Source organism: Heptranchias perlo, unplaced genomic scaffold (assembly GCF_035084215.1).
Source record: "Heptranchias perlo isolate sHepPer1 unplaced genomic scaffold, sHepPer1.hap1 HAP1_SCAFFOLD_196, whole genome shotgun sequence".
In the NCBI taxonomy this organism is placed as follows: Eukaryota; Metazoa; Chordata; class Chondrichthyes; order Hexanchiformes; family Hexanchidae; genus Heptranchias; species Heptranchias perlo.
Genome location: NW_027139212.1, coordinates 623,848 through 648,316, shown reverse-complemented (window position 1 = coordinate 648,316; position 24,469 = coordinate 623,848). Strand labels below are relative to the sequence as shown.

At 58.3% G+C, this 24,469-nt stretch overlaps 1 protein-coding gene across 1 annotated transcript; it reads right to left on the bottom strand.

Annotated features, from left to right (window-relative positions):
- Window positions 1-2,129: 2,129 nt before the first annotated feature.
- Window positions 2,130-14,041, bottom strand: LOC137309967 (mucin-22-like; the record flags this gene model as incomplete). Its single annotated transcript, XM_067977964.1, has 5 exons — window positions 13,825-14,041; window positions 10,720-11,436; window positions 9,655-10,071; window positions 7,000-7,716; window positions 2,130-2,557 (listed from the first exon to the last, which is right to left on the bottom strand). Coding segments are annotated over exons 1-5 (2,496 nt in total), but the record flags the coding sequence as incomplete, so codon positions are not given.
- Between the last annotated feature and the right edge of the window lie 10,428 nt (window positions 14,042-24,469).

Sequence of the window (24,469 nt, the reverse complement as noted above, 5' to 3'; positions counted from 1 at the left end):
CCGTCACATCACCCACCGTCACATCACCCACCGTCACATCACCCACCGTCACATCACACACCGTCACATCACCCACCGTCACATCACCCACCGTCACATCACCCACCGTCACAACTCCCACCTTGACAACTCCCATCGTCACATCACCCACCGTCACATCACCCACCGTCACGTCACCCACCGTCACGTCACCCACCGTCACAACTCCCACCGTCACATCACCCACCGTCACAACTCCCACCGTCACATCACCCACCGTCACATCACCCACCGTCACATCACACACTGTCACATCACCCACCGTCACATCACCCACCGTCACATCACCCACCGTCACAACTCCCACCTTGACAACTCCCACCGTCACATCACCCACCGTCACATCACCCACCGTCACATCACCCACCGTCACATCACACACCGTCACATCACCCACCGTCACAACTCCCACCGTCACAACTCCCACCGTCACATCACCACCGTCACATCACCCACCGTCACATCACCCACCGTCACATCACTCACCGTCACAACTCCCACCGTCACATCACCCACCGTCACAACTCCCACCGTCACATCACCCACCGTCACATCACCCACCGTCACAACTCCCACCGTCACATCACCCACCGTCACAACTCCCACCGTCACATCACCCACCGTCACATCACCCACCGTCACATCACCCACCGTCACATCACCCACCGTCACATCACCCACCGTCACAACTCCCACCGTCACATCACCCACCGTCACATCACCCACCGTCACAACTCCCACCGTCACATCACCCACCGTCACAACTCCCACCGTCACATCACCCACCGTCACAACTCCCACCGTCACATCACCCACCGTCACATCACCCACCGTCACAACTCCCACCGTCACATCACCCACCGTCACAACTCCCACCGTCACATCACCCACCGTCACATCACCCACCGTCACAACTCCCACCGTCACATCACCCACCGTCACATCACCCACCGTCACATCATCCACCGTCACACCACCCACCGTCACATCACCCACCGTCACAACTCCCACCGTCACAACTCCCACCGTCACAACTCCCACCGTCACATCACCCACCGTCACAAATCCCACCGTCACGTCACCCACCGTCACGTCACCCACCGTCACAACTCCCACCGTCACATCACCCACCGTCACATCTCCCACCGTCACAACTCCCACCGTCACATCACCCACCGTCACAACTCCCACCGTCACATCACCCACCGTCACATCTCCCACCGTCACAACTCCCACCGTCACATCACCCACCGTCACAACTACCACCGTCACATCACCCACCGTCACATCACCCACCGTCACATCACCCACCGTCACAACTCCCACCGTCACATCACCCACCGTCACATCTCCCACCGTCACATCACCCACCGTCACAACTCCCACCGTCACATCACCCACCGTCACATCACGCACCGTCACAACTCCCACCGTCACAACTCCCACCGTCACATCACCCACCGTCACATCACCCACCGTCACAAGTCCCACTGTCACATCACCCACCGTCACATCACCCACCGTCACGTCACCCACCGTCACAACTCCCACCGTCACATCACCCACCGTCACAACTCCCACCGTCACATCACCCACCGTCACATCACCCACCGTCACATCACACACCGTCACATCACCCACCGTCACATCACCCACCGTCACATCACCCACCGTCACAACTCCCACCTTGACAACTCCCACCGTCACATCACCCACCGTCACATCACCCACCGTCACATCACCCACCGTCACATCACACACCGTCACATCACCCACCGTCACAACTCCCACCGTCACAACTCCCACCGTCACATCACCACCGTCACATCACCCACCGTCACATCACTCACCGTCACAACTCCCACCGTCACATCACCCACCGTCACAACTCCCACCGTCACATCACCCACCGTCACATCACCCACCGTCACATTACCCACCGTCACATCACCCACCGTCACAACTCCCACCGTCACATCACCCACCGTCACAACTCCCACCATCACATCACCCACCGACACAACTCCCACCGTCACATCACCCACCGTCACATCACCCACCGTCACAACTCGCACCGTCACATCACCCACCGTCACAACTCCCACCGTCACATCACCCACCGTCACATCACCCACCGTCACAACTCGCACCGTCACAACTCGCACCGTCACAACTCGCACCGTCACAACTCGCACCGTCACAACTCGCACCGTCACAACTCCCACCGTCACATCACCCACCGTCACATCACCCACCGTCACAACTCCCACCGTCACATCACCCACCGTCACATCACCCACCGTCACATCATCCACCGTCACACCACCCACCGTCACAACTCCCACCGTCACAACTCCCACCGTCATAACTCCCACCTTCACAACTCCCACCGTCACATCACCCACCGTCACAAATCCCACCGTCACGTCACCCACCGTCACGTCACCCACTGTCACAACTCCCACCGTCACATCACCCACCGTCACATCTCCCACCGTCACGTCACCCACCGTCACAACTCCCACCGTCACATCACCCACCGTCACAACTCCCACCGTCACATCACCCACCGTCACATCTCCCACCGTCACAACTCCCACCGTCACATCTCCCACCGTCACAACTCCCACCGTCACATCACCCACCGTCACATCACCCACCGTCACATCACCCACCGTCACAACTCGCACCGTCACAACTCGCACCGTGACAACTCGCACCGTCACAACTCCCACCGTCACATCACCCACCGTCACATCACCCACCGTCACAACTCGCACCGTCACATCACCCACCGTCACAACTACCACCGTCACATCACCCACCGTCACATCACCCACCATCACATCACCCACCGTCACAACTCCCACCGTCACATCACCCACCGTCACATCTCCCACCGTCACATCACCCACCGTCACAACTCCCACCGTCACAACTCCCACCGTGACATCACCCACCGTCACATCACCCATCGTCACAACTCCCACCGTCACATCACCCACCGTCACATCACCCACCGTCACATCACCCACCGTCACATCACGCACCGTCACAACTCCCACCGTCACAACTCCCACCGTCACATCACCCACCGTCACATCACCCACCGTCACAAGTCCCACTGTCACATCACCCACCGTCACATCACCCACCGTCACGTCACCCACCGTCACAACTCCCACCGTCACATCACCCACCGTCACAACTCCCACCGTCACATCACCCACCGTCACATCACCCACCGTCACATCACACACCGTCACATCACCCACCGTCACATCACCCACCGTCACATCACCCACCGTCACAACTCCCACCTTGACAACTCCCACCGTCACATCACCCACCGTCACATCACCCACCGTCACATCACCCACCGTCACATCACACACCGTCACATCACCCACCGTCACAACTCCCACCGTCACAACTCCCACCGTCACATCACCACCGTCACATCACCCACCGTCACATCACCCACCGTCACATCACTCACCGTCACAACTCCCACCGTCACATCACCCACCGTCACAACTCCCAACGTGACATCACCCACCGTCACATCATCCACCGTCACAACATCCACCGTCACATCACCCACCGTCACATCTCCCACCGTCACAACTCCCACCGTCACAACTCCCACCGTCACAACTCCCACCGTCACATCACCCACCGTCACAGCACCCACCGTCACAACTCCCACCGTCACATCTCCCACCGTCACATCATCCACCGTCACACCACCCACCGTCACATCACCCACCGTCACAACTCCCACCGTCACAACTCCCACCGTCACATCACCCACCGTCACAACTCCCAGCGTCACATCACCCACCGTCATGTCACCCACCGTCACAACTCCCACCGTCACATCACCCACCGTCACAACTCCCACCGTCACATCACCCACCGTCACATCACCCACCGTCACAACTCCCACCATCACATCACCCACCGTCACAACTCCCACCGTCACATCACCCACCGTCACAACTCCCACCATCACATCACCCACCGTCACATCACCCACCGTCACAACTCGCACCGTCATATCACCCACCATCACATCACCCACCGACACAACTCCCACCGTCACATCACCCACCGTCACAACTCGCACCGTCACATCACCCACCGTCACATCACCCACCGTCACAACTCCCACCGTCACATCACCCACCGTCACATCACCCACCGTCACATCACCCACCGTCACATCACCCACCGTCAAAACTCCCACCGTCACATCACCCACCGTCACATCACCCACCATCACAACTCCCACAGTCACATCACCCAGCGTCACAACTCCCACCGTCACATCACCCACCGTCACATCACCCACCGTCACATTACCCACCGTCACAACTCCCACCGTCACAACTCCCACCGTCACAACTCCCACCGTCACATCACCCACCGTCACAACTCCCACCGTCACATCACCCACCGTCACATCACCCACCGTCACATAACCCACCGTCACAACTCCCACCGTCACATCACCCACCGTCACATCACCCACCGTCACATCACCCACCGTCACATCACCCTCCGTCACAACTCCCACCGTCACATCACCCATGGTCACATCACCCACCGTCACAAATCCCACCGTCACAACTCCCACCGTCACATCACCCACCGTCACATCACCCACCGTCACATCACCCACCGTCACATCACCCACCGTTTCATCACCCACCGTCACAACTTCAACCGTCACATCACCCACCGTCACATCTCCCACCGTCACATCATCCACCGTCACAACTCCCACCGTCACAACTCCCACCGTCACATCACCCACCGTCACAACTCCCACCGTCACATCACCCACCGTCACATCACCCACCGTCACATCACCGACCGTCACATCACCCACCATCACATCACTCACCGTCACAACTCCCACCGTCACAACTCCCACCGTCACATCACCCACCGTCACATCACACACCGTCACATCACCGACCGTCACATCACCGACCGTCACACCACCCACCGTCACATCACCCACCGTCACATCACCCACCGTCACAACTCCCAACGTCACAACTCCCACCGTCACATCACCCACCGTCACATCACCCACCGTCACATCACGCACCGTCACATCACGCACCATCACAACTCGCACCATCACAACTCCCACCGTCACATCACCCACCGTCACATCACCCACCGTCACAACTCCCACCGTCACATCACCCACCGTCACATCACCCACCGTCACATCACCCACCGTCACAACTCCCACCTTCACAACTCCCACCGTCACATCACCCACCGTCACATCACCCACCGTCACAACTCCCACCATCACAACGCCCACCGTGACATCACCCACCGTCACAACTCCCACCGTCACATCACCCACCGTCACATCACCCACCGTCACAACTCCCACCGTCACAACTCCCACCGTCACAACTCCCACAGTCAGATCACCCACCGTCACATCACCCACCGTCACAACTCCCACCGTCACAACTCCCACCGTCACAACACCCACCGTCACATCACCCACCGTCACAACTCCCACCGTCACATCACCCACCGTCACATCACCCACCGTCACAACTCCCACCGTCACATCACCCACCGTCACAACTCCCACCGTCACAACTCCCACCGTCACAACACCCACCGTCACATCACCCACGGTCACATCACCCACCGTCACAACTCCCACCATCACAACTCCCACCGTCACATCACCCACCGTCACATCACCGACCGTCACATCACCCACCGTCACACCACCCACCGTCACATCACTCACCGTCACAACTCCCACCGTCACAACTCCCACCGTCACATCACCCACCGTCACATCACCCACCGTCACATCACCGACCGTCACATCACCCACCGTCACACCACCCACCGTCACACCACCCACCGTCACATCACCCACCGTCACAACTCCCAACGTCACAACTCCCACCGTCACATCACCCACCGTCACAACTCCCACCGTCACAACTCCCAACGTCACAACTCCCACCGTCACATCACCCACCGTCACATCACCCACCGTCACATCTCCCACCGTCACATCACCCACCGTCACATCACCCACCGTCGCATCACCCACCGTCGCATCACCCACCGTCACAACTCCCACCGTCACATCATCCACCGTCACATCACCCACCGTCACAACTCCCACCGTCACATCACCCACCGTCACATCACCCACCGTCACATCTCCCACCGTCGCATCACCCACCGTCGCATCACCCACCGTCACAACTCCCACCGTCACATCATCCACCGTCACATCACCCACCGTCACAACTCCCACCGTCACATCACCCACCGTCACATCACCCACCGTCACAACTCCCACCGTCACATCATCCACCGTCACATCACCCACCGTCACAACTCCCACCGTCGCATCACCCACCGTCACATCTCCCACCGTCACATCACCCACCGTCACATCACCCACCGTCACATCACCCACCGTCACATCTCCCACCGTCACATCACCCACCGTCACATCACCCACCGTCACAAGTCCCACCGTCGCATCACCCACCGTCACAACTCCCACCGTCACATCACCCACCGTCACATCACCCACCGTCACATCACCCACCGTCACAAGTCCCACCGTCGCATCACCCACCGTCACAACTCCCACCGTCACATCATCCACCGTCACATCACCCACCGTCACAACTCCCACCGTCACATCACCCACCGTCACATCACCCACCGTCACAACTCCCACCGTCGCATCACCCACCGTCACAACTCCCACCGTCGCATCACCCACCGTCACAACTCCCACCGTCACATCACTCACCGTCGCATCACCCACCGTCACAACTCCCACCGTCACATCATCCACCGTCACATCACCCACCGTCACAACTCCCACCGTCACATCACCCACCGTCACATCACCCACCGTCACAACTCCCACCGTCGCATCACCCACCGTCACAACTCCCACCGTCGCATCACCCACCGTCACAACTCCCACCGTCACATCACTCACCGTCGCATCACCCACCGTCACAACACCCACCGTCACATCACCCACCGTCACATCACTCACCGTCGCATCACCCACCGTCACAACACCCACCGTCACATCTCCCACCGTCACATCACCCACCGTCACATCACCCACCGTCACAACTCCCACCGTCACATCACTCACCGTCGCATCACCCACCGTCACAACACCCACCGTCACATCTCCCACCGTCACATCACCCACCGTCACATCACCCACCGTCACAAGTCCCACCGTCGCATCACCCACCGTCACAAGTCCCACCGTCACAACTCCCACCGTCACTTCTCCCACCGTCGCATCACCCACCGTCACAACTCCCACCGTCACAACTCCCACCGTCACTTCTCCCACCGTCGCATCACCCACCGTCACATCACCCACCGTCACAACTCCCAACGTCACATCACCCACCGTCACAACTCCCACCGTCACTTCACCCACCGTCACAACTTTCACCGTCACAACTTTCACCGTCACAACTTCCACCGTCACATCACCCACCGTCACATCACCCACCGTCACATCACCCACCGTCACATCACCCACCGTGACAACTCCCACCGTGACAACTCCCACCGTCACATCACCCACCGTCACATCACCCACCGTCACATCACCCAACGTCACAACTCCCACCGTGACAACTCCCACCGTCACATCACCCACCGTCACGTCACCCACCGTCACATCACCCACCGTCACATCGACCACCGTCACATCACTCACCGTCACAACTCCCACCGTCACAACTCCCACCGTCACATCACCCACCTTCACATCACCCACCGTCACAACTCCCACCGTCACATCACCCACCGTCACAACACCCACCGTCACATCACCCACCGTAACATCACCCACTATCACATCATCCACCGTCACATCACCCACCGTCACAGCACCCACCGTCACAACACCCACCGTCACATCACCCACCGTCACAGCACCCAACGTCACATCACCCACCGTCACATCACCCACCGTCACATCACCCACCGTCACATCACTCACCGTCACAACTCCCACCGTCACATCACCCACCATCACATCACCCACCGTCACATCACCCACCGTCACATCAACCACCGTCACATCACCCACCGTCACAACTCCCACCGTCACATCACCCACCGTCACATCACCCACCGTCACATCACCCACCGTCACAACTCCCACCGTCACATCACCCACCGTCACAACTCCCACCGTCACATCACCGACCGTCACAACTTCCACCGTGACAACTCCCACCGTCACATCACCCACCGTCACATCACCCACCGTCACATCACCCACCGTCACATCGACCACCGTCACATCACTCACCGTCACAACTCCCACCGTCACAACTCCCACCGTCACATCACCCACCTTCACATCACCCACCGTCACATCACCCACCGTCACATCACCCACCGTCACATCACCCACCGTTTCATCACCCACCGTCACAACTTCAACCGTCACATCACCCACCGTCACATCTCCCACCGTCACATCATCCACCGTCACAACTCCCACCGTCACAACTCCCACCGTCACATCACCCACCGTCACAACTCCCACCGTCACATCACCCACCGTCACATCACCCACCGTCACATCACCGACCGTCACATCACCCACCATCACATCACTCACCGTCACAACTCCCACCGTCACAACTCCCACCGTCACATCACCCACCGTCACATCACACACCGTCACATCACCGACCGTCACATCACCGACCGTCACACCACCCACCGTCACATCACCCACCGTCACATCACCCACCGTCACAACTCCCAACGTCACAACTCCCACCGTCACATCACCCACCGTCACATCACCCACCGTCACATCACGCACCGTCACATCACGCACCATCACAACTCGCACCATCACAACTCCCACCGTCACATCACCCACCGTCACATCACCCACCGTCACAACTCCCACCGTCACATCACCCACCGTCACATCACCCACCGTCACATCACCCACCGTCACAACTCCCACCTTCACAACTCCCACCGTCACATCACCCACCGTCACATCACCCACCGTCACAACTCCCACCATCACAACGCCCACCGTGACATCACCCACCGTCACAACTCCCACCGTCACATCACCCACCGTCACATCACCCACCGTCACAACTCCCACCGTCACAACTCCCACCGTCACAACTCCCACAGTCAGATCACCCACCGTCACATCACCCACCGTCACAACTCCCACCGTCACAACTCCCACCGTCACAACACCCACCGTCACATCACCCACCGTCACAACTCCCACCGTCACATCACCCACCGTCACATCACCCACCGTCACAACTCCCACCGTCACATCACCCACCGTCACAACTCCCACCGTCACAACTCCCACCGTCACAACACCCACCGTCACATCACCCACGGTCACATCACCCACCGTCACAACTCCCACCATCACAACTCCCACCGTCACATCACCCACCGTCACATCACCGACCGTCACATCACCCACCGTCACACCACCCACCGTCACATCACTCACCGTCACAACTCCCACCGTCACAACTCCCACCGTCACATCACCCACCGTCACATCACCCACCGACACATCACCGACCGTCACATCACCCACCGTCACACCACCCACCGTCACACCACCCACCGTCACATCACCCACCGTCACAACTCCCAACGTCACAACTCCCACCGTCACATCACCCACCGTCACAACTCCCACCGTCACAACTCCCAACGTCACAACTCCCACCGTCACATCACCCACCGTCGCATCACCCACCGTCGCATCACCCACCGTCACAACTCCCACCGTCACATCATCCACCGTCACATCACCCACCGTCACAACTCCCACCGTCACATCACCCACCGTCACATCACCCACCGTCACATCTCCCACCGTCGCATCACCCACCGTCGCATCACCCACCGTCACAACTCCCACCGTCACATCATCCACCGTCACATCACCCACCGTCACAACTCCCACCGTCACATCACCCACCGTCACATCACCCACCGTCACAACTCCCACCGTCACATCATCCACCGTCACATCACCCACCGTCACAACTCCCACCGTCGCATCACCCACCGTCACATCTCCCACCGTCACATCACCCACCGTCACATCACCCACCGTCACATCACCCACCGTCACATCTCCCACCGTCACATCACCCACCGTCACATCACCCACCGTCACAAGTCCCACCGTCGCATCACCCACCGTCACAACTCCCACCGTCACATCACCCACCGTCACATCACCCACCGTCACATCACCCACCGTCACAAGTCCCACCGTCGCATCACCCACCGTCACAACTCCCACCGTCACATCATCCACCGTCACATCACCCACCGTCACAACTCCCACCGTCACATCACCCACCGTCACATCACCCACCGTCACAACTCCCACCGTCGCATCACCCACCGTCACAACTCCCACCGTCGCATCACCCACCGTCACAACTCCCACCGTCACATCACTCACCGTCGCATCACCCACCGTCACAACTCCCACCGTCACATCATCCACCGTCACATCACCCACCGTCACAACTCCCACCGTCACATCACCCACCGTCACATCACCCACCGTCACAACTCCCACCGTCGCATCACCCACCGTCACAACTCCCACCGTCGCATCACCCACCGTCACAACTCCCACCGTCACATCACTCACCGTCGCATCACCCACCGTCACAACACCCACCGTCACATCACCCACCGTCACATCACTCACCGTCGCATCACCCACCGTCACAACACCCACCGTCACATCTCCCACCGTCACATCACCCACCGTCACATCACCCACCGTCACAACTCCCACCGTCACATCACTCACCGTCGCATCACCCACCGTCACAACACCCACCGTCACATCTCCCACCGTCACATCACCCACCGTCACATCACCCACCGTCACAAGTCCCACCGTCGCATCACCCACCGTCACAAGTCCCACCGTCACAACTCCCACCGTCACTTCTCCCACCGTCGCATCACCCACCGTCACAACTCCCACCGTCACAACTCCCACCGTCACTTCTCCCACCGTCGCATCACCCACCGTCACATCACCCACCGTCACAACTCCCAACGTCACATCACCCACCGTCACAACTCCCACCGTCACTTCACCCACCGTCACAACTTTCACCGTCACAACTTTCACCGTCACAACTTCCACCGTCACATCACCCACCGTCACATCACCCACCGTCACATCACCCACCGTCACATCACCCACCGTGACAACTCCCACCGTGACAACTCCCACCGTCACATCACCCACCGTCACATCACCCACCGTCACATCACCCAACGTCACAACTCCCACCGTGACAACTCCCACCGTCACATCACCCACCGTCACATCACCCACCGTCACATCACCCACCGTCACATCGACCACCGTCACATCACTCACCGTCACAACTCCCACCGTCACAACTCCCACCGTCACATCACCCACCTTCACATCACCCACCGTCACAACTCCCACCGTCACATCACCCACCGTCACAACACCCACCGTCACATCACCCACCGTAACATCACCCACTATCACATCATCCACCGTCACATCACCCACCGTCACAGCACCCACCGTCACAACACCCACCGTCACATCACCCACCGTCACAGCACCCAACGTCACATCACCCACCGTCACATCACCCACCGTCACATCACCCACCGTCACATCACTCACCGTCACAACTCCCACCGTCACATCACCCACCATCACATCACCCACCGTCACATCACCCACCGTCACATCAACCACCGTCACATCACCCACCGTCACAACTCCCACCGTCACATCACCCACCGTCACATCACCCACCGTCACATCACCCACCGTCACAACTCCCACCGTCACATCACCCACCGTCACAACTCCCACCGTCACATCACCGACCGTCACAACTTCCACCGTCACAACTTCCACCATCACATCACCCACCGTCACATCACCCACCGTCACATCACCCACCGTCACATCACCCACCGTCACATCTCTCACCGTCACAACTCCCACCGTCACAACTCCCACCGTCACATCACCCACCTTCACAACTCCCACCGTCACATCATCCACCGTCACATCACCCACCGTCACAGCACCCACCGTCACAACACCCACCGTCACATCACCCACCGTAACATCACCCACTATCACATCACCCAACGTCACATCACCCACCGTCACAACTCCCACCGTCACATCAACCACCGTCACATCACCCACCGTCACAACTCCCACCGTCACATCACCCACCGTCACATCACTCACCGTCACAACTCCCACCGCCACAACTCCCACCGTCACATCACCCACCGTCACATCACCCACCATCACAACTCCCACCGTCACATCACCCACCGTCACAACTCCCACCGTCACATCACCCACCGTCACAACTTCCACCGTCACAACTTCCACCGTCACAACTTCCACCGTCACATCACCCACCGTCACATCACCCACCGTCACAACTCCCACCGTCACAACTCCCACCGTCACATCACCCACCGTCACAACTCCCACCGTCACAACTCCCACCGTCACATCACCCACCGTCACAACTCCCACCGTCACATCACCCACCGTCACAACTCCCACCGTCACAACTCCCACCGTCACATCACCCACCGTCACATCACCCACCGTCACAACTCCCACCGTCACTTCACCCACCGTCACAACTTCCACCGTCACAACTTCCACCGTCACATCACCCACCGTCACATCACCCACCGTGACAACTCCCGCCGTCACAACTCCCACCGTCACATCACCCACCGTCACATCACCCACCGTCACATCACTCACCGTCACAACTCCCACCGTCACAACTCCCACCGTCACATCACCCACCGTCACAACTCCCACCGTCACATCATCCACCGTCACATCACCCACCGTCACATCACCCACCGTCACATCACCCACCGTCACATCACCCACCGTCACATCACTCACCGTCACAACTCCCACCGTCACATCACCCACCGTCACAGCACCCACCGTCACATCACCCACCGTCACATCACCCACCGTCACATCACCCACCGTCACATCACTCACCGTCACAACTCCCACCATCACATCACCCACCGTCACATCACCCACCGTCACATCACCCACCGTCACAACTCCCACCGTCACATCACCCACCGTCACATCACTCACCGTCACAACTCCCACCGTCACATCACCCACCATCACATCACCCACCGTCACATCACCCACCGTCACAACTCCCACCGTCACATCAACCACCGTCACATCACCCACCGTCACAACTCCCACCGTCACATCACCCACCGTCACATCACCCACCGTCACAACTCCAACCGTCACATCACCCACCGTCACATCACCCACCGTCACAACTCCCACCGTCACATCACCCACCGTCACATCACCCACCGTCACATCACCCACCGTCACAACTTCCACCGTCACAACTTCCACCATCACATCACCCACCGTCACATCATCCACCGTCACAACTCCCACCGTCTCATCACCCACCGTCACATCACCCACCGTCACAACTCCCACCGTCACATCACCCACCGTCACAACTCCCACCGTCACTTCACCCACCGTCACAACTTCCACCGTCACAACTTCCACCGTCACATCACCCACCGTCACATCACCCACCGTCACAAATCCCAACGTCACAACTCCCACCGTCACATCACCCACCGTCACAACTCCCACCGTCACAACTCCCACCGTCACATCACCCACCATCACAACAACCACCGTCACAACTCCCACCGTCACATCACCCACCGTCACATCACCCACCGTCACATCACCCACCGTCACAGCACCCACCGTCACAGCTCCCACCTTCACATCACCCACCGTCACATCACCCACCGTCACATCACCCACCGTCACAACTCCCACCATCACATCACCCACCGTCACACCACCCACCGTCACACCACCCACCGTCACACCACCCACCGTCACAACTCCCACCGTCACAACTCCCACCATCACATCACCCACCGTCACATCACCCACCGTCACAACTCCCACCGTCACAACTCCCACCATCACATCACCCACCGTAACAACTCCCACCGTCACAACTCCCACCGTCACAACTCACACCGTCACTTCTCCCACCGTCACATCACCCACCGTCACATCACCCACCGTCACAACTCCCACCGTCACATCACCCACCGTCACATCACCCACCGTCACATCACCCACCGTCACAACTCCCACCGTGACAACTCCCACCGTCACATTGACGAACCGGATTCTTTCCCCTCAGTCTGGTTCAGCAAGAACTGATTCGAGTACACCGTAAAGTTCAAACAACTTTACTAGCAGATCTTAGTCTGTAGCTTCAATTCAGATTCCTGAGAGAATCCAAACGATTCTAACAGAATAAGGAGAGACAAAGACAAGACAAAAACTCATACCTTTATACAAATCCATAGAGGTTGGAACATCATTAACACAAAAGTCAACACCAATCATAAGCCGGGCACAGGCTGCCATGCGGGGTTACATTATTTCCGGCCAATCATAGACAATCCATGTGCTGACCATGTTGCTATTAGACATCAAAGGGGTTACTTCCTCACTTTCCAACTTGGAAGGTTCTTCCCTGTTCCTTCTATTCCTTATCTCCCAACCTGGAATGTCTTTCAACTTTGGCTAAGCTCGTTCCCTATATTGATCTGCCATAAACATGGAGACATTCAGACCAGTCCTTGACTCACATCAAAGACCTATCATTGATAAGACAATGCAGGCCTGCTGACTAAGCAAACATATGGCCCAGCAGGAGGGCCAGGCCACTTGTATCAATCTCAGTTACTAACTAATTAACCCTTTCTAACCATTTTGCATTCTGCTTCTTTGCCACATAGGCATTTTAATATTTTACTAAAAACTGACCACGTAGGGATTCTCATTCCCCCCTTTTATCATTTAATGATAACCAACCCTTGTTCACTCATCAATTCTGCCTAAGCAGAGTCTCATACACGAATCTGTTCCATTGCCGCCTTACAGCAGATTTTAACGCAAGCAACGATCAGGCCAAAAGTAAGTATTGCTACAATTAGAATAACTAATCCATGCATCAAGTACGATCCCCATGAGCCACTGAGGAGCCATTCTAACCAACCTTCTCCCAGGGTCTGGTGTAATTTTGTTACGGCTTTCTGTATATGCTCAACCAGATTAGTTATATTTTCTGAGTTATCTGGTATGTAGGTGCAGCATTCTGATCCAATCAGTGCACAGGTTCCCCCTTTTGCGGCTAACAGGTAGTCTAAAGCCATGCGATTCTGCAAGGCCATTGTCCGAATGGCTATCATTTCTGCATTTGTATCCTTCAGTGCCACTGCGGTGTCATTAGCTACTTCTTCTAATACCGAAGCCATCTGCCGAATTTCCTTAATTGTCCTGGCTACCCCATACCCAGGGAACAAAATAGCGAAATATCGCTCCGTTTCTGTAATTTCCCTTTTAGACCTATATTGGTAATGATCCGCTAGGGAAGGCAAGTGATGAACATGGGGTACTACATATCCTCAACATCACCCACCGTCACATCACCCACCGTCACAACTCCCACCGTCTAAACTCCCACCGTCACATCACCCACCGTCACAACTCCCACCGTCACATCACCCACCGTCACATCACCCACCGTCACATCAACCACCGTCACATCACCTACCGTAACATCACCCACCGTCACAACTCCCACCGTCACATCAACCACCGTCACAACTCCCACCGTAACATCACCCACCGTCACAACTCCCACCGTCACATCAACCACCGTCACAACTCCCACCGTCACATCACCCACCGTCACATCACCCACCGCCACAACTCCCACCGTCACATCACCCACCGTCACAACTCCCACCGTCACTTCACCCACCGTCACAACTCCCACCGTCACATCACCCACCGTCACATCACCCACCGCCAAAACTCCCACCGTCACATCACCCACCGCCACAACTCCCACCGTCACATCACCCACCGTCACAACTCCCACCGTCACTTCACCCACCGTCACAACTTCCACCGTCACAACTTCCACCGTCACTTCACCCACCGTCACAACTTCCACCGTCACAACTCCCACCGTCACAACACCCACCGTCACATCACCCACCGTCACAACTCCCACCGTCACATCACCCACCGTCACAACTCCCACCGTCACATCACCAACCGTCACAACTCCGACCGTCACATCACCCACCGTCACAACTCCCACCGTCACAACTCCCACCGTCACTTCACCCACCGTCACAACTTCCACCGTCACAACTCCCACCGTCACAACTCCCACCGTCACTTCACCCACCGTCACAACTTCCACCGTCACAACTCCCACCGTCACATCACCCACCGTCACATCACCCACCGTCAAAACTCCCACCGTCACATCACCCACCGTCACAACTCCCACCGTGACAACTCCCACCGTCACATCACCCACCGTCACATCACCCACCGTCACATCACCCACCGTCACATCACCCACCGTCACATCGACCACCGTCACATCACTCACCGTCACAACTCCCACCGTCACAACTCCCACCGTCACATCACCCACCTTCACATCACCCACCGTCACAACTCCCACCGTCACATCACCCACCGTCACATCACCCACCGTCACAGCACCCACCGTCACAACACCCACCGTCACAACTCCCACCGTCACATCACCCACCGTCACATCACCCACCGTCACAGCACCCACCGTCACAACACCCACCGTCACAACTCCCACCGTCACATCACCCACCGTCACATCATCCAACGTCACATCACCCACCGTCACAGCACCCACCGTCACAACACCCACCGTCACAACTCCCACCGTCACAACTCCCACCGTCACATCAACCACCGTCACATCACCCACCGTCACATCACGCACCGTCACATCACCCACCGTCACATCACCCACCGTCACAACTCCCACCGTCACAACTCCCACCGTCACATCACCCACCGTCACATCACCCACCGTCACATCACCTACCGTCACATCACCCACCGTCACAACTCCCACCGTCACAACTCCCACCGTCACATCAACCACCGTGACATCACCCACCGTCACATCACCCACCGTCACAACTCCCACCGTCACATCACCCACCGTCACAACTCCCACCGTCACATCACCCACCGTCACATCACCCACCGTCACAACTCCCACCGTCACATCACCCACCGTCACAACTCCCACCGTCACATCACCCACCGTCACAACTCCCACCGTCACAACTCCCACCGTCACTTCACCCACCGTCACAACTTCCACCATCACAACTCCCACCGTCACAACTCCCACCGTCACTTCACCCACCGTCACAACTTCCACCGTCACAACTTCCACCGTCACAACTCCCACCGTCACATCACCCACCGTCACATCACCCACCGTGACAACTCCCACCGTCACATCACCCACCGTCACAACTCCCACCGTGACAACTCCCACCATCACATCACCCACCGTCACATCACCCACCGTCACATCACCCACCGTCACATCGACCACCGTCACATCACTCACCGTCACAACTCCCACCGTCACAACTCCCACCGTCACATCACCCACCTTCACATCACCCACCGTCACAACTCCCACCGTCACATCATCCACCGTCACATCACCCACCGTCACAGCACCCACCGTCACAACACCCACCGTCACAACTCCCACCATCACATCACCCACCGTCACATCACCCACCATCACAACTCCCACCGTCACAACTCCCACCGTCACATCACCCACCGTCACAACTCCCACCGTCACATCACCTACCGTCACATCACCCACCGTCACAACTCCCACCGTCACAACTCCCACCGTCACATCACCCACCGTCACATCACCCACCGTCACATCACCCACCGTCACATCACCCACCGTGACAACTCCCACCGTCACATCACCCACCGTCACAACTCCCACCGTGACAACTCCCACCGTCACATCACCCACCGTCACATCACCCACCGTCACAACTCCCACCGTCACATCACCCACCGTCACATCACCCACCGTCACATCACCCACCGTCACAACTCCCACCGTCACATCAACCACCGTCACATCACCCACCATCACAACTCCCACCGTCACATCACCCACCGTCACAACTCCCACCGTCACATCACCCACCGTCACAACTTCCACCGTCACATCACCCACCGTCACATCACCCACCATCACATCATCCACCGTCACATCACCCACCGTCACATCACCCACCGTCACATCACCCACCGTCACAACTCCCACCGTCACAACTCCCACCGTCACATCACCCACCGTCACAACTCCCACCGTCACATCACCCACCGTCACATCACCCACCGTCACATCACCCACCGTCACAACTCCCACCGTCACAACTCCCACCGTCACATCACCCACCGTCACAACTCCCACCGTCACATCACCCACCGTCACATCACCCACCGTCACATCACCCACGGTCACAACTCCCACCGTCACAACTCCCACCGTCACATCACCCACCGTCACAACTCCCACCGTCACAACTCCCACCGTCACATCACCCACCGTCACATCACCCACCGTCACATCACCCACCGTCACAACTCCCACCGTCACATCACCCACCGTCACATCACCCACCGTCACATCACCCACCGTCACAACTCCCACCGTCACATCACCCACCGTCACATCACCCACCGTCACATCACCCACCGTCACAACTCCCACCGTGACAACTCCCACCGTCACATCACCCACCGTCACATCACCCACCGTCACATCACCCACCGTCACATCGCCCACCGTCACATCACCCACCGTCACATCACTCACCGTCACAACTCCCACCGTCACAACTCCCACCGTCACATCACGCACCTTCACATCACCCACCGTCACAACTCCCACCGTCACATCATCCACCGTCACATCACCCACCGTCACAGCACCCACCGTCACAACACCCACCGTCACAACACCCACCGTCACAACTCCCACCGTCACATCAACCACCGTCACATCACCCACCGCCACAACTCCCACCGTCACATCACCCACCGTCACATCACCCACCGTCACAACTCCCACCGTCACATCACCCACCGTCACAACTCCCACCGTCACAACTCCCACCGTCACATCACCCACCGTCACAACTCCCACCGTCACATCACCCACCGTCACAACTCCCACCATCTCATCACCCACCGTCACATCACCCACCGTCACAACTCCCACCGTCACATCACCCACCGTCACATCACCCACCGTCACAACTCCCACCATCTCATCACCCACCGTCACATCACCCACCGTCACAACTCCCACCGTCACATCACCCACCGTCACAACTCCCACCGTCACATCACCCACCGTCACAACTCCCACCGTCACATCACCCACCGTCACATCATCCACCGTCACATCACCCACCGTCACAACTTCCACCGTCACAACTCCCAACGTCACATCACCCACCGTCACATCACCCACCGCCACAACTCCCACCGTCACATCACCCACCGTCACATCACCCACCGTCACATCACCCACAGTCACATCACCCACCGTCACATCACCCACCGTGACAACTCCCACCGTCACATCACCCACCGTCACATCACCCACCGTCACAACTCCCACCGTCACAACTCCCACCGTCACATCACCCACCGTCACAACTCTCACCGTCACATCACCCACCGTCACATCACCCACCGTCACATCACCCACCGTCACATCACCCACCGTCACATCATCCACCGTCACAACTCCCACCGTTACAACTCCCACCGTCACATCAACCACCGTCACAACTCCCACCGTCACAACTCCCACCGTCACATCACCCACCGTCACAACTCCCACCGTCACATCACCCACCGTCACATCACCCACCGTCACATCACCCACCGTCACATCACCCACCGTCACAACTCCCACCGTCACATCACCCACCGTCACAACTCCCACCGTCACTTCACCCACCGTCACAACTTCCACCGTCACAACTTCCACCGTCACATCACCCACCGTCACATCACCCACCGTCACATCACCCACCGTCACAGCACCCACCGTCAAAACACCCACCGTCACATCACCCACCGTCACATCACCCAACGTCACATCACCCACCGTCACGTCACTCACCGTCACATCACCCACCGTCACATCACCCACCGTCACATCACCCACCGTCACAACTCCCACCGTCACATCAACCACCGTCACATCACCCACCGTCACAACTCCCACCGTCACAACTCCCACCGTCACATCACCCACCGTCACATCACCCACCGTCACAACTCCCACCGTCACATCACCCACCGTCACAACTCCCACCGTCACGTCACCCACCGTCACATCACCCACCGTCACATCACCCACCGTCACAACTCCCACCGCCACAACTCCCACCGTCACATCACCCACCGTCACATCACCCACCGTCACAACTCCCACTGTCACATCACCCACCGTCACAACTCCCACCGTCACATCACCCACCGTCACATCACCCACCGTCACAACTCCCACTGTCACATCACCCACCGTCACAACTCCCACCGTCACATCATCCACCGTCACACCACCCACCGTCACATCACCCACCGTCACATCACCCACCGTCACAACTCCCACCGTCACATCACCCACCGTCACAACTCCCACCGTCACATCACCCACCGTCACAACTCCCACCGTCACATCACCCACCGTCACATCATCCACCGTCACATCACCCACCGTCACATCACCCACCGTAACATCACCCACCGTCACATCACCCACCGTCACAACTCCCACCGTCACAACTCCCACCGTCACAACTCCCACCGTCACATCACCCACCATCACATCACCCAACGTCACATCACCCACCTTCACATCGACCACCGTCACATCACTCACCGTCACAACTCCCACCGTCACATCATCCACCGTCACATCACCCACCGTCACAGCACCCACCGTCACAACACCCACCGTCACAACTCCCACCGTCACATCACCCACCGTCACATCACCCACCGTCACAGCACCCACCGTCACAACACCCACCGTCACATCACCCACCGTCACATCACCCACCGTCACATCACCCACCGTCACATCACCCACCGTCACATCACCCACCGTCACAACACCCACCGTCACATCACCCACCGTCACATCACCCAACGTCACATCACCCACCGTCACAACTCCCACCGTCACATCACCCACCGTCACATCACCCACCGTCACATCACCCACCGTCACAACTTCCACCGTCACATCACCCACCGTCACATCACCCACCGTCATATCACCCACCGTCACATCACCCAACGTCACAACTCCCACCGTGACAACTCCCACCGTCACATCACCCACCGTCACAACTCCCACCGTCACAACTCCCACCGTCACATCACCCACCGTCACAACGCCCACCGTCACATCACCCACCGTCACAACTCCCACCGTCACATCACCCACCGTCACAACTTCCACCGTCACAACTTCCACCGTCACATCTCCCACCGTCACATAAGCCACCGTCACATCACCCACCGTCACAACTCCCACCGTCACATCACCCACCGTCACATCACCCACCGTCACAACTCCCACCGTCACAACTCCCACCGTCACATCACCCACCGTCACAACTTCCACCGTCACAACTTCCACCGTCACATCTCCCACCGTCACATAAGCCACCGTCACATCACCCACCGTCACAACTCCCACCGTCACATCACCCACCGTCACATCACCCACCGTCACAACTCCCACCGTCACAACTCCCACCGTCACATCACCCACCGTCACATCACCCACCGTCACAACTCCCACCGTGACAACTCCCACCGTCACATCACCCACCGTCACATCACCCACCGTCACATCACCCACCGTCACATCACCCACCGTCACATCACCCACCGTCACATCACTCACCGTCACAACTCCCACCGTCACATCACGCACCTTCACATCACCCACCGTCACAACTCCCACCGTCACAACTCCCACCTTCACATCACGCACCTTCACATCACCCACCGTCACAACTCCCACCGTCACAACACCCACCGTCACATCACCCACCGTCACAGCACCCACCGTCACAACACCAAACGTCACATCACCCACCGTCACAACTCCCACCGTCACATCACCCACCGTCACATCACCCACCGTCACATCACTCACCGTCACAACTCCCACCGTCACATCACCCACCGTCACATCACCCACCGTCACATCACCCACCGTCACATCACCCACCGTCACATCACCCACCGTCACATCACTCACCGTCACAACTCCCACCGTCACATCACCCACCGTCACATCACCCACCGTCACATCACCCACCGTCACATCACCCACCGTCACATCACCCACCGTCACAACTCCCACCGTCACATCAACCACCGTCACATCACCCACCGTCACAACTCCCACCGTCACATCACCCACCGTCACATCACCCACCGTCACAACTCCCACCGTCACATCACCCACCGTCACATCACCCACCGTCACATCACCCACCGTCACATCACCCACCGTCACATCACCCACCGTCACAACACCCAACGTCACATCACCCACCGTCACATCACCCACCGTCACAACTCCCACCGTCACATCACCCACCGTCACATTACCCACCGTCACATCACTCACCGTCACAACTCCCACCGTCACATCACCCACCGTCACATCACCCACCGTCACATCACCCACCGTCACATCACCCACCGTCACATCACCCACCGTCACATCACCCACCGTCACATTACCCACCGTCACATCACTCACCGTCACAACTCCCACCGTCACATCACCCACCGTCACATCACCCACCGTCACATCACCCACCGTCACAACTCCCACCGTCACATCAACCACCGTCACATCACCCACCGCCACAACTCCCACCGTCACAACTCCCACCGTCACATCACCCACCGTCACATCACCCACCGTCACATCACCCACCGTCACATCATCCACCGTCACATCACCCACCGTCACATCACCCACCGTCACAACTCCCACCGTCACATCACCCACCGTCACATCACCCACCGTCACATCACCCACCGTCACAACTCCCACCGTCACATCAACCACCGTCACATCACCCACCGCCACAACTCCCACCGTCACATCACCCACCGTCACATCACCCACCGTCACAACTCCCACCGTCACATCACCCACCGTCACATCACCCACCGTCACATCACCCACCGTCACAACTCCCACCGTCACATCACCCACCGTCACAACTTCCACCGTCACAACTTCCACCATCACATCACCCACCGTCACAACTCCCACCGTCACATCACCCACCGTCACAACTCCCACCGTCTCATCACCCACCGTCACATCACCCACCGTCACAACTCCCACCGTCACATCACCCACCGTCACAACTCCCACCGTCACTTCACCCACCGTCACAACTACCACCGTCACAACTCCCACCGTCACATCACCCACCGTCACATCACCCACCGTAACATCACCCACCGTCACATCACCCACCGTCACATCACCCACCGTCACAGCACCCACCGTCACAGCTCCCACCTTCACATCACCCACCGTCACATCACCCACCGTCACATCACCCACCGTCACAACTCCCACCGTCACATCACCCACCGTCACATCACCCACCGTCACAACTCCCACCGTGACAACTCCCACCGTCACATCACCCACCGTCACATCACCCACCGTCACATCACCCACCGTCACAACTCCCACCGTGACAACACCCACCGTCACATCACCCACCGTCACATCACCCACAGTCACATCACCCACCGTGACAACTCCCACCGTCACATCACCCACCGTCACATCACCCACCGTCACAACTCCCACCGTCACATCACCCACCGTCACATCACCCACCGTCACAACTCCCACCGTCACAACTCCCACCGTCACATAACCCACCGTCACAACTCCCACCGTCACATCACCCACCGTCACAACTCCCACCGTCACAACTCCCACCGTCACATCACCCACCGTCACAACGCCCACCGTCACATCACCCACCGTCACAACTCCCACCGTCACATCACCCACCGTCACAACTTCCACCGTCACAACTTCCACCGTCACATAAGCCACCGTCACATCACCCACCGTCACAACTCCCACCGTCACATCACCCACCGTCACATCACCCACCGTCACAACTCCCACCGTCACAACTCCCACCGTCACATCACCCACCGTCACAACTTCCACCGTCACAACTTCCACCGTCA